Below are 14863 nucleotides of genomic sequence, written 5' to 3'. Positions count from 1 at the left end.
GGGTGTGTGCGAGTTTGAGGTTTAGTAAAAGGAGTAGTAGGAAATGTTTAGAGAAAAAGAGTGTAGAAGTTAAAATAAATTAAAATAAATAACACATTTATGACAAAAAAGTAATAAAAAATATTGATACAAATAAATAATAAAAGGTTTATTTAAATAAATAAATATTAAATTAAAATAATATAAATGATTAAATATTACAATAAACAAATAAATAATACATAGTACAGTAATATAGTAAGTAAAACCATTAATAATTAAATTTAGTAATGTAGAAATGTAATATTTTACAAATAATACTTTACACATGTTTTAAAAAAAACTGCATTGTAACATTTAGATGCCACGGACCTCCAGTTATATATATATAAACTGGGGGTCCGTGGCCTCTAAAAGATTAATAATCCCTGGCTTATGTAGACATTAATTATGATCTTTTTAACATATACCACTTGAATATAGCCTTAATCAAGTTTAATGTGCAGTAACAAAGTCGTTTAAAGTTAAATGTGTCTTTTTTTGTTTTTTATAGTAAAGAGTTAAAGTATGCTTAAATAGTTTTACTTTTTTACTATACACGTTTGCTATTGGACACATATTTCAAAGTAAAATGGGCCATTTTGCATTATTGTTGTGATATTCCTGTTGGTGGAACAGATGGGCGTTCTTCTTCCTGAAATCAATAATCATCTCCACAATTGTTTGTGTGTTTAGCTCCAAGTCATGGACGGCACACCATGACAGCAGACGGTTCACTTCCTCACGAGGTAGACTGTCAACAGAGCATGACAGAGAACACACAGTTTCCTATTGGTAAGGAAATCATGGGTCCAATAACAGACAGGATGAGGGAATTAAAGCTGATATAAGAAATCAGAACTAAAAAAAACAAATACACTACTGTTCAAAAGCTTTGTGTCATTATAATTTGTATGTGATTTCACCAAGTAAAACGTTCCTGGTTCAACATCCTTGTTGATCCTGGAACCACATTCCAATCAGCCAATCAGATTTGAGGGATAGGTGTATAGTTAATGTATACATTTAGTCTTACAACAAGGGTTAGGGACTTCAACACCATTATTATTCACCTATCATTTCCCTCTGATTTTAGGGATAGGTTATGGGTAGGGTTAGGGTTAGGAATATGTTTTTGGAAAGGAATGTTGTTCCAGGATCAAGAAAAGATGTCAATCCAGGAACATGTCTTACTTTATCCTCACCTAGGCTGCATTTATTCAATCAAAAAGGGATTTAAAAAATCTAAATCGTATGAAAACGATATACAACATAAAAACCTTGCACTCGTGTTTTAAACTAGGTTTGTCATTAACCCTTTATGTAATTGAGGAATGAATGAATTAAATGTGATTGAAGATGATCTAAGACTGAATTGAATGTATAGTTGTCTGTATATTAAGTTTGAAAATAAATAATTTGAATGTAAAAAAAAAAACCTGTTAACTGAAAGAACTGTCAACAGTGATCATGAAGAAAAAAACACTTTCATTAGAAACAAAGCCCATGCAGCACATCTGTTCATCTCAGATGATGCCAGTGGAATGCATTCCACTGTTCCCTGTTCCAGCTGTCATTTTCCCCGCAGGGCCTGATCCATGCAGTCCATAAAAAACAGGACACAAGTTTGTCAGTTGACTTGGCCCCGTACAATGCATCCCACTCATTTCAGCGTGACTGCAATGCACAGACTTATGGGTGGGGTGAGCAAACAACAGAGTGCTTAAGAATGTCATTATTCAGAAGGTGAGGTTTTATGTCTTTCGTTCTGCATAAATTAAATGTCACAATGTCTTTTTAAGTTTAAAATCTATGGTTAAACAGATACAATACAATAGGGTTGGGTGTGTGTGTGTGTGTGTGGGGGGGGGGGGGTATACATTTCTATTTATATGCAAATAGATATAAAGGAGACCAATTATAATTAGAATGCAAATATTTTAATGACATTATTGTCAGTTGGATTAATGCTGAACATTCTAGCAATGTAAATCAATGGGAGATACTTTAATCTTAAATTTTTATAATGTTTAAAAAAATATATACAGACATATTTTAATAACAATTGTTGTGATTATTATTAATGCCATTATATTAACGCCAAGTATTGCACATTTATTTTCATTTTTGTTTTGATGCCAATTTATCGGCACTGATATCAATATTAATACAGTGCCTTGGAATATCTAATATAAAAAAGCCAGTTTCATGGACCCTCATCCAGCCAGGGAATGGCTGAAAGTTCCACAAGGAAAAACAATAAACAAAAACAACCAGAGTATAAACAAACACATAAAGTATGATGACAAATTACTGAAAGAAGTTTTTTTAATTAAATATTTTATTAATACATTATATTGCGTTCAAAATGAGAGTTCCAGGACTCTCTACAATAAAGTTAAAATGTTCTTTCGTCTGTACTGTACATTCAAGACATTGAACCACTGTTTAATACACCTCGAGGGAAAAAAGGAAAAGGTTAGATAAATATCATCACATCATCTGTATTGCACTCAGGCCGGTAATGAACATGAAAAAGCAACCATTATAAAAATATGCCTTCAAAAGGCACTACAGCTAGATTTCATTTTGATGCACCTCAAAATAAAATGTGTCTGCTAGTCCTTTAGAAAACATTAATATGACTCAATACACAACAACAACAACAAAAACGTGTAAATTAAAACAGGTATTAGAATAAATGGTGATTGGCTTGAAGGGAATAGACTGTTGGGATTCTCCATTGTGGGAGAACCTAGTGTCCCTGCTGGCGTCCTTTGGGAAGGTCTGTTTCCAGGGTCACAACTTCCTGACCGCAAAACACAAAACAGGATATGGCTTGCCTCTGGTGAATCTCTGGGAGAAAATACAATGACTGCCAGTAGAGAACATCAGCACAGTTGTACAGCTCTAGTGCTCATGTGGATAATGCAGGTTCTGGTCCGACTTGCAACATGTTCTGATCCCATCCCCTGTCTCTAACCATTTCCTGTGGCCTTTCTGCTGTGTTTATCCACTGCAAGGCATTTTTTTTTTACCATCAAATTGATGATCATTGGTGCATATTATGGATTAGTCTGCACTATGAACATGTTAATTTAGCATTTAACATGTTTAAAATGCAAAGTGATCTTATATCAATATATACATTAAAAAAAGCATTTATATAAAAAGAGCTTGACGTAAATGTTCAGTACTTGAAAACGCAAAACATTATAAGTATGCAGGACTGTAAGTTCCTCCTACTGGAAACATATTCAAAAGCAGAACAACATGAAATGTTCAACATCACAGTTGAGTAGGCTTTATACTCCGAGGCACATTTAAGATGTCTTCACGGCTCCACTGAGTCCATTAGTCCGATAATCTCTCCCATAAGTCCCCTGTGATGATTCCCACTGTAAACATTTGATTTGAATGAATGTAGATGTCTGCGTAATAATATATAGCATGTCATGAACTAACCACAATAGTCTTTTCCATTCCTCAGCAAGTGCAATTCAGTTCTGAAACGGTCCTTTTCTTGCAGTGCAGTCATCCTCTTAATATGTACAAAGCAGCAATAATTTCATGCAGAACTGATACTAAATCAGAGAAGTATTACAATCGCAAACATTTCGTGACAATGGACTGCAACACTGAAAAGTGATAGCTTATTTAAGGAATTATTGAGAGCAACAAAACAGACAGCAAAGGTAAATCTGGGTCACTACTTCTGTTTGTAATACTGTTAATGTCTTTGATAAAATATGTATAGCATTTTAAGTAGTCAATAGCAGTCCACAGCCATCCAATCAATTCCCAATGGACAAAATCCCGTTCCGCACTAGATTGCTTCTTGTTCGAGAAGCCGTTTCACTTGGATATATGTCACAATAAGGAAGAAAAGACTATCGCTACTTCCGTTTCATGGTTACTTTAACGGCTCCTAGTTCTCCCACGTTTTCCTCAGTAAATATTGGAGGCAAAACTTTCAAATAGATTTGAATTAATACTGATATAAAGCTAAGGGGTTCAATGATTATTTTTCTCAGATAAGCTTTGGTAGGCCAACTTGAAAACTACCAAGTCAGAGGGTTGTGAGGTAGTGGCATGGGCGGCACAGACCTTATTAAAAATAGCCATGTTTTCCATTTCTCCCTTTAGTGTAGGGAGAGATTCCTAGGGGATAATCCAAGATGAAAATAAACAACAATCACCCAAATAATTTGTCACTGAAGCAAGCTAGTTAACAACATCAGATGTACACCCCAAAACAGACCAAATGATGTATATCAGACTGAAAATCTCCCACTACAGTAACTAGTAATCGTGTGCAAAGCCAGATGGGGGTAGATCTATTGTCATCGCTTTCACAGTACATTCAGCAGGCACGCCGGAGACCCGCACGGTGGATTCTCCTGGTAATGCAGTCTCTAAACTGAACGTGTGCGTTCTGTAGCTCCTGAAGAAACACAGTGAATCTACGGCTCAGAGTGAGTAGGATTGCCTCTTCTGTTTGTTTAGGAAACTAGATTTGACCCTTATTGAGGAATCAATTGCACGGAAAATTAGCTGAGGAAAAAAAGCAACTGTTTTCTTTTTACATGTATTACCTCTCCAAAGCATGTTAGAGGTCATTTTAGTAATTAGAAGTAAATAAATTGTAATAAAAAAAATGATAGACATATACACAAGTCCATATTAAAAGTGCGTAATCCACAACACTGCAGTATACACTAATACTGTATTTGTGTACTTGCTCATAAAGTGATCCAGGATAAGAATTTACTACTTTCATGCGAATTAGAAATAATAATTATTTACCAGTTGATCCTAGATCTGTGCTTATGAGCATTTCAGACTTTAGATATCCCTTATTAAATAAAGCTTCCTCATATTTTCCATGCCACTAATTAATGGTCCTCTCAGTCTGGCACAAAAGAAACTTTTCTTTGCAGTGTGTGCGAATTTAAGCTCATAAATTGCGTCTAGGATAACAAAGCATATTTTAAAAAAAAAAGAGCCATATTCCATTTTAAGAATTCCAAGATTGTTTCCTCAGGATCTGGGAATCACTCGATGGATGCCTCTTAAGTGTATCCCAGATTCTCCATCTCACTACGGTAGCGCTGCTCAGACACTCGGCTTTTGTGCTGCTTACTCTCCAGGTGAAGACGAAACTCGGCTTCCTCGCTGGCACCCGAGTTACACATTGAGCAGTAGAACTGCCCGCTGGGTGTGACGCACATTGCAAGGTCTCGTGGGATTCGTTGCCTCGGCCGTGGGTTGTAGTAAGGGCCTGAAACAGCATAGGAAACATGTCAGATCATGTAAATAAACAAAGCATCAAATAAATGGCTACATGAATAAGCAGATATACAGTTTAAGATGATGAAATACATCATGTGGAATGCAAAGCCAAACTCTGATTAAGTGCATATTTTCATGCTTATACCACCTTTCAAATTTTGGGGGTCAGTTTAAGTTTTTTTTTATATATCTTTAAATTGATCAAAAATGACAGTAAAGACATTCAAATAAATGCTGTTCTTACTCTGTTGCGAAATGCTATTAATCAAAGAATCCTAAACAATGTATCACGGTTTCCACAAAAATATTAAGCTCCACAACTGTTTTAACATATTAGAATGATTTCTGAAAGATCACGTGACACTGAAGACTGGAGTAATGATGCTGAAAATTCAGTTTTGCCATTACATTTAATATGCAAATATATAACAAAATAGAAAACACCATATTCAATGCATGCATACTCAGCTGTGTGCCATTCAGATTTGAACTGAGAATACTTTTTAAATTCCTGAATTTGCATTAAATTTAAATAAAGGTAAACAGGATGCAAATTGTAGAATTTGAATTTAAGTCATGAGAATTTTAGGAAGTTTAAATCATATGCAAAAGCTAACTGCTTTAACCTGGCTAGTGGGGGAAATGAATGCTATGCTGTGAGTTTTTGTGCGTATCTGAGGACAGGACCACGGGGCAATGGGGGCATGTGTGTGATTGAGACCTGCCACCGTGCGGGTGACGTTCGTGAGCCCGGGTTGACGTGGGGTGGAGTATCGGCTTACATAGACCAAAGCATTGGCATTCAGCCTGCATTTAGCGAGACTAGCGCATTGCGCTACATTAGCACAGGCTGGCAAACTAACACGCGCAGCTGCCAAGCGCTCTGCTGCCAAAGCTCTGATCACAAACGGAGGTTTTGCACCACAGCTCGGACCCCCGAGCAGAAAACCGAACCCACGGGACAGATCACATGATGACAAAAATCTGTCTCTCCTAAACTATTTGTTGAGGTAAATCTGTGTAGGCAGTACCTGGCATGGCAGTGTTGATATGAGCCCTGCGGTTCTTCATTAATCTGTACTCGTACCCATCTTTCCGGGGCCGTCTCTGAGTGTCGGACAAGTCTCTGGAAAAAATACAATGTAACATTACTGATCAAATTCAAAATAACAATATTTACCTGGAAGATATTTACCAAAACATTTTAATACATAGAAAATGCTACACAAAGACTTCTTTTGTGGATTGAATCATAGTTTTGAAGCAGTTCATTCAAACAGACAGCAGCATTACTAATTCTAGCAGCATTTTTGCTGCAAAATTTTCAATCAGAGACGATATTAAACACTCTCATATTAGCAAACAACAAGGCAAGAGTGAATCATGAAATTATTGAATTGACAAAAATTCAAATAATATTAATTTTAATGACACACTCAAATAAAAGTTATCATTTAAATCTATAATATATCCAAGAATAAATTGTATATAATCAGCTAAATACCTTTGAAGTGAATATATCATGAATAACCCTACTGGTACTATTGCTGCTTTTTTACTTTTATCACTAATTAAGCTAATTAGTTTTGTTTTGAATAACAGGATTCAAACCTAGCTTAACTAGTCATAAACATGTTTGCTCAGATAGAATCAGACGTTTGGAGTGCAACAGGACATATCTTCCTGGGTTTGTTATCAGGACCGCCCAACTTTGGCCACAGTTGCATTTAAATGAATGCCCTACTTATCAATGCAAAAACAGCCTGAAGATAAAGCTACCAGAAAAAAACATTTTCCTCCATGCAAAATATCCTACTAGTTGATGCATAGTGTGTACATGGATTTTATTTTCATCAAGACTCTTATGGGTGTATGAAGATATATATCTTAGATATATTTTAACTTGTCAACTACCCATTAGCTTGTCAACTACCCATAAATCCCTCTCAATTGGAACAACAAAAGGGGCCATGATGACCCTGTTGTTTTGCATCTGACATCCCCTCTCAGAGTCTAATCTTGCAGGACAAACTGTATAACCAATGTCTTAATCAAACATTTTTTCACACCTCCCACAAATATGGAAGGATTTTCCGTGTTTAAGGGTTGTTTTATCTTGTAGCGCGTGGGTGTGACAGACTCACGAGGACGTGGCGTTCTGCTGGGCTTCAGCCAGCCGCAGTCTTTTGGCGTGGTTTTTGCCCTGATAGTGCGCCTGGGCCACAGCGGGGGAGCTGAAGGAAGCGTCACACAGCTTGCAGTAGTCGTTTTCCGTGGCCAGTATGACTCTGCTAGCGCCCTTAGAGAGTGGCTGCAGACGGGACAATGATAGTAGAGCTTTTAGAAAGAGTAGAGCGACGAAAGATGTGCGTCCACAGGGACGTCTCTGATTACTATCACGATGGGCTTAGTGAATGGCTTGCAGAGTGACACCGCATGATCAAACTGCACTTAAAGATACTCCCAGATAGGGCTGGACGATAAAGCTTAAAAAATATGTCTTGATTATTTTCAGCTTTTTGATGATATTCAATATATCGTCGAAAAGTTTGGGATCAGTACGATTTTTTAAAAAGAAATTAATAATTTTATCCAGCAGGGACAATTAAATTGATCAAAAGTGACAGTGAAGACATTTCTAATGTTACAAAAGGTTTCCATTTAAAATAAATGCTTTTCTTCTATTCATCAATAATCCCAGTATCACGGTTTACACAAAAATATTAAACTGTTTTCAAAATTTATAATAATAAGAAAGTCTTTTTGAGCACCAAATCAGCATATTATAATAATTTCTAAAGTATCATGTGACACTGAAGACTGGAGTAATGATGCTGAGAATTCAGCTTTGCCATCATAGGAATAAATTACATTTTAAAATATATTCAAATAGAAAACAGTCATTTTAAAGTGTAATATTTAACAGTATTTATTACTGTAATTACTGAATCAATTCATTAAAATGGACAGTTTAAATTTCATGATTTCTGGTGGTGTTAATGTCAGTGATGCTACTACATCAAGCAACAAAAACAATTCAACAAGTTTCGAAATATCCCCCTTGCTGCCATTTGCCAGACAAACATGTAGTTCCGGTCCAGATTTCATGAAGATATAGCTGCAGACCAAACTCCAAAATGGGGCGTGAACTCCAAAAGTGGGCGGTACCTCCAAAAAGGGGTGGAGTCTCCACACGTAAACACTTTCGCTTCCTCCATATTCGATTTCAATATAAAAGTTTGTAAATTAAACACCGTTTCTCGTTAAAAAGATAAATTGATCTTACAATAAATTTAGACGTGTTAAAGTTATGAAACATGCAATTTATTATTGAAATATAGCCATTAGCCGATCGAACTTTCATCTTTGGGGGGCGACAGCTCCGTGAGAGGGGGGTACAAGAGCTTGTGGCTTGTGGTGTTCAGATGGGGCAGAGGGGACCTCTCCTCCCTCCAAGTTTGAAGCTCTGGGTCCCCACTACCTCATCGAGATAAAAGCAGGAATCTCCCGTGAGCCTCGACATGACCAATGAATTCTTTAGAATCGGTTGCGGGGCGGAGTTTGTGCTGGGAGGAAGCCACACCCCATTTTGGAATTCTCACCCCCATTTGGAGATTTTCAGGCTGCAGCTATACCCTTCTCCCAAATTTAGTCCAGCCCAGTCGGGCACTCAAAAAGTTTGCTAGTGGCACATAAATTAAACATTTAAATGCTCTTGCCACACAAGGAAGTGTTGCAAAGCAAGTCAATTGACACACATTAACAAACGTTGCTTCGTTTTACATAGCTACCAATATCATTGCAAATAAATTGTAAAAAATGTATATGTATCGTCCAGCCTTATTCCAAGACAGCCTGAAAAAACACTCTTGTTCGGACAAAAATGCACCAGTTAAGGGTCATAAGCACCTGGTTGGAAGTCACATTAGCAGAATCTGTGGGTGGAGTGGCTGAGGGTTGCTGGGAAACAGGCTCTACTACCTCTAGTATTCGAATGGGAGGTGGCTGCTGGCTACCAGCATAAAAATTGCGCAGCTTCTTACTGTGGTTTTTCCCCTGTAGACAAAACAAGGGATGGTTTTACATGCTTCATAAATCAGTCATCAGGATCTCAAGAAAAACATTTCACAAAAAAAAAAAAACTAAAAGTAAAAATCAAGGCTAACCATAATTTAGGTGTTGTTAGATATAACAACTAGATTAACTAGAAGCCAAAATCACTTTGTTGATATTAACACAGAATATTAATTCTAATTCATTTACTATTCTTTTATCTTATTTTCATACCTCGTGGGCCACAACATGAGTTAGATTACCTGATAGTGTGCCTGAGCCTGTTGGGCAGAGTTGAGAGTGACGTTACAAAGCTTACAGTACAAAGGCTTGCAAAGCTCTTCCAGAGTGGCTTCTTGGTCAGCGGCCACCGCCTGACCATTTTCCTCAGGGGGCTTTGGACTGAGGACAGGAGGTACTGGGATGGGGGGGTTGGGCGGCATCTGGAGGTGAGGGGACGGCTTTACGGCTAGAGGAGTGCAGTGCGGGAATTGCAAGGGGTCCGGCGACATCATCACAGGTGGAGGTCTGAGGTTCTGAGTCGGGGTTATGGCCTGGAAGGGCTGAGGTGGCTGATGACACATCAAACTAAGAGGTGGCTTCAAGACCGGGTCTGGACCTGGAAAGCCAAAAGACAAAATGTAGGTGTCAAAATGAGAAATTAAAGGTTCGAAAAGGGAACCTTGCAATAGAAGGTCCATTTTTCAAACCATTTTGGGTTCCTTTCAGTGAACAGTTCTTAAAAGAACCATTTTTTCTTAATCTGTGGTCACATTAGTGAAATTTCAGCTAAATGTGGGCAAAAAAAGGTCAATTTTCAATAGCAAAGAGTTACGAAGAACTGTTCACACTAAAGCGACTTTCAAACCAAACAGTTTTCTGTTGGTCAGCAAAGTGAATTTGCTTTACCAACTTGTACGAGTGAAATCTGCAAGGGAAAGTTCCATAACATCCTTAACAAGTGCCCTCCATCTGTCAATCTGCTGTGACGGTGAGGAGGTGTGCTAAAGCCAAGGCCTACGCTCTATTTTTTCTAATCAAATATTCATTTTCACTTAAAAATATGTCACAATACTCAAGTAAAGTCGGTCGCAACTTCGTTATAACTTCATTATAAAGTTCACACGGACTTAATAATCTAAAGAACCTTTTGTGCAATGGAAACGTTCCATGGATTTTAAAGGTTCTTCATGGAACCATATATGCCCCAAAACACTGTTTTTTTATCTTCCTAATATCTCAATTTGTTATCTTAGACAGTAGTGAGATTAAATGTAGAGAAAACAAATGCTTTTGTCTCCTGCTTCTAAGGTAAACACTTCTGAGAAAAAGACATTTCTTCTTTAATGTTTCAAAAGAGATCTCAGATCTGTGCTCAGATTTGCCAAGTTTGCAATCAAAAGTCAGATATTTCAACATGAACTCAAACATTTATCCATCAAATTCATTCAAAACCAAATTAGCAGAGCTATAATTTTCCAAATGATTTTTGTAACTCTATATTCTTATATTGCACATGCACCGATAATACAATTTTGGCCGATACCATAACCGATAATTATTTATACGTATTTGAAAGCCGATAACTGATATAATGGCCGATAATCTAAATCCAAATCTAAATTGAGAGCCTGATTACAAAAACAAAAGTATCACCATTATTAAAAGCCATGCCCCAAGCACACAGTTATAATGTTCTCATTTATTTTATGTAGCCTTGTGCTATGGATGTTTCTGTATGTTCTTTTTGAAGTGATTCCAATCATATTTCAAGCCATTCAAAACCCTCATGGTTAACAATGCGAATTTGAAGTGTCTCAGCTGAAGGAAATAATCCATTATTTATCGGCTTTGATATATCTGCAAAATTTTGAAACATAAATGAACAAAAAATTAACATATATTGGCCAATTCCAATATGGTGGCCGACATATCGTACATCTTATAAATATATCCTTGAGGTGCAGTCACACTCAAACCAAGCAGCCAGCGAATTTGAGTGACTAACTTGAACATGAGGGAAATCTGCATGGGGAAATGCAAAACTTCAGATTCGTATTGGAATGACTGGATTTCGCCAACGATATTTTACCGAGCTGGAACTAAATGAGACTACAACTAGGAGAAACATCTGATGAAACATAACATAACAAGTCTTCTGGGCTACATACAACAGCGAAGTAAAGGCCACATAAAATTTTTAGTGCGGCAAAGGAGCCATTCTAATAATAGAGTTGATGTATATAAGTGCCATGTCTTGTGCATCACAGTAACTTAAGCAAGAGGGAATCTTTGCAGTATGGCTTCCTGTAGATGTGATGAGGGCTGACTCCTGCCTCCTGAACTCAGCAAGTGTTTGGCGCTTCGGCAGAACTGAAGCCGGCTGGGCGAGTGGGGGGTAGGACAGTCAGCTGTTTTGTGGTTGTGTGATATTTCCAGTGTATCAGTTCCGACGGGATCATGACAACAATGATTCAGCCGACCAAAATAGACATAGGAATGCACCAAATGGTTCTGTTTCCGGTTGCTTGATGGTGTATTCATTAGAAAGGCACTTCTGGGAACTCTTAAATACCACACTGTATATATCCTTAAATGGAGCTGTTAACATTTTAATTTTAATTTTCAATGTTCATTTTAACAAAAAAAATTCCAACAGCTAGTCCTGCCCCCAGACGTTTACAATTGGTTGAGTCAGAAGTCAGATCGCTCAAACAACTGTTGTTATTTTCCCCCCAAGTGTATTGCGCTATACAGAACTTGAGATAAATCCTGCCCCTAAATGGCACATTTAAATCAAAACAGACAATTCTTACTTTTTTATGGAACATTGCAGAACCTGTCACTCACATGTGATTGCAGCAATTAGCAATTAACGACTACGATCCAATCAATTCCCAATGGTCCCAAAAATAAAGTAATATTATATTATTTTTTCTCATTTGAAAAGCCATTTCACTTTAATTAGGGAAGAAAATATGACCATAATTTTCCGTTGCATGCCGACTTTAACTGTGATTGGTTGCTTTTCACGATGGTCATGCAGATTTTCCTGTCAAAGAGGCAGTTCCTGGCAAGAATAAGTTGCAAAGCTTGCAACTTGCTACACTGACAGCCAAAAGTCTGGTTATGAAAGAATTACCAGTGAACAACCCAGTTCTGCACAGCTTTTGCACACTTCCCCTTTAAAGGGATAGTTCATCCAAAAATGAACATGTTGTCATCATTTACTCACCCTCATGTTGCTCCAAACCTGTATTAGTTTCTTTCTTCTGTTAAACACAAAAGAAGATATTTTAAAGAATGCAGGTAACCGATAGCCATCAACTTCCATAGGAAAAAAAATACTATGGAAGTCAATGGCTACCATAAACTGTCTGGTTACTGACATTCTTTTAAATATCTTCTTTTGTGTTCAACAGAAAAAAATAAACTAATACAGGTTTGGAACAACATGAGGGTGAGTAAATGATGTCAAAATTTTCATTTTTGGGTGAACTATCCCTTAAAATTAGATCATCATTTACAATGTTACAAAAATTAACAATGCCCTACCATTTCACATTTTCTCTTTTTTACCTGAAAACAAACCTGATATCTTTTGGTCATCAGGGAATACAAGCCCAGAAATAGGTCTAAGTAGAGTACAGTCCCTATTCAAGGTCACGGACACATACCTGCTTTCTGCATTCAAATTAAATCCACTGTTAATTTAGCAGCAATGCAAAGTTCAGTTGGAGCACGGGAACAAGCATCTGCTCTTTCATCAAGACTGGGATCATATATTTTTAGATTTAGGGAGGATTGTTCTCATTGGGCATCTATAATGCAAGGTATGCAGGGCACATGAGAAGGTAAAGCAGTACTATCACTTGATGCTGCAGGTTGTTTTACACTACACCGCTGCAAAACACTTCTAAGCTGTTCGTGCATTGTACAGTTGTTCTTTGACAGCATCAATTATTGAGAGCAGAATAAATGCATTACATGCATGGTTGCTCTATTTGTTTAAGGTACAGTTTTTCAGTGTTTATTAAGATCATCACACATTTCATCCTCCTATTTTGGCGTATGGATTTGGATCAGAATTGTATGGATTTTTACCATAAATAAGAGCCACACTTCAACTATGATTCGCACAGAACAGAGTGCAAGGAGTCTTCTTAAATAAAATCCACAGAAGTTACCTTGTGTTTTGTGAAGACATGGACTGCAGAGAGTGACGTTATGGACTGGAATATTTAGAGCTGACCAGTAATGAGCCAAAAAGCATCATTGATCTCTTGCATGTCCTTCCATATCAGCACAGTCATTGGGTTCATATGTGAGCCAGATTTAAATATCTCAAGTGTGGCAATAAACCTGCACCCATTCTGCACAAGTGTATGTAGTATATAGGGAATAAATAATTTGTCTACTCTGTGTTTAAAAGAATATATTAAAAAGCTTGCATACATGATTTATGTTACTTATCTAATGCAAACAGATAACATTCATAAAGAGCTTAAGCAACATATCATCATATAATGAAAATAGAGTGGCATATAGCCTAATACAAAAAGTGATGTGAAATATGTTAGTCATGTACATAGTGTTCCATTAAAATTTGATATGTCATGATCCTTTAGCAATGCAAATAGGGATGTTCATTCTCAATCTGTCAGTTGTTATGTTGACGTCAAAACCTTTCTTCTAACAAACCTTACTATTATTTTAAAATAATGATCGATTCCTAATAAACTCCCATTTTAAACCATTGCAGTGCAAAGCATATATGATGCAGAGCATCACTTATAACGCAAGGCATTGAAACCCTTTTTAAAAACATGGTATTTTCCTACCTGTCATTCGGGGGAAATAATGACTGCAATCTCCATAGTTTATAGGCTGAGAGCTGTAGATATTGCAATAGTCAGCACTTGAATAAAAAGCATCTCTGTTCTTTACATTCATCGCCATCTTCCCTGCATCCTTCCAAGCTCTCTCTGCTGCTCAACTTCTTCCAGCCAGACGTGAGCAGCATGCTTCAAACGTCCAAAAAAGGGGTGTTTTAAATCGCACAAGGTGTCATCAAACCCTAGAAATGCGTAAAAATGTTCTATAAATGAGATAGATGGAATTTTAAATTGTTCTATGGATACATTTGAAGATTGTATTCCAATACATAATTCTAATGGGGCGAAAATATTGTGGAACTTAAATTAACCTCTCCCTCATCAGAGTTGACACAGTCCATTTCCTACCGATGCGAGAATCTGATTGACGATTCAGCACGCGCAATGAGAGAGGATGCGCGAGCCTGTGACATGACAAACGGGTGTGTGAAGTACTTGAGGTAGTGTACTTCATTACTATTATCTGTTTGATTTAGGTGTATTTTGTATTTTACGCGAGTAGTTTTGAAACTGAATACATGTATTTTACTCAATTGCATTTCCAAGGCTATTTTTTTTTTGCTTCTTAAAATTTTATTTAGACGTTGAAACTTTACGTAAACTAC

The 14863-nt window shown here is 37.0% G+C and overlaps 1 protein-coding gene across 1 annotated transcript; it reads right to left on the bottom strand.

Annotated features, from left to right (window-relative positions):
• Positions 1-2331: 2331 nt before the first annotated feature.
• On the bottom strand, positions 2332-14366 carry zmat3 (zinc finger, matrin-type 3). Its single transcript, XM_077203801.1, has 6 exons — positions 14205-14366; positions 9627-9982; positions 9220-9366; positions 7455-7621; positions 6342-6436; positions 2332-5299 (listed from the first exon to the last, which is right to left on the bottom strand). Exons 1-6 carry the CDS (start codon positions 14320-14322, stop codon positions 5091-5093), a joined length of 1092 nt encoding a protein of 363 aa, XP_077059916.1. The 5' UTR covers positions 14323-14366; the 3' UTR covers positions 2332-5090.
• Between the last annotated feature and the right edge of the window lie 497 nt (positions 14367-14863).

Source organism: Siphateles boraxobius, unplaced genomic scaffold, assembly GCF_051911475.1.
Source record: "Siphateles boraxobius isolate OS27281-9 unplaced genomic scaffold, OSU_SipBor_1 5, whole genome shotgun sequence".
NCBI classification, from domain to species: domain Eukaryota; kingdom Metazoa; phylum Chordata; class Actinopteri; order Cypriniformes; family Leuciscidae; genus Siphateles; species Siphateles boraxobius.
This window is presented reverse-complemented; position numbering and strand designations above follow the sequence as displayed.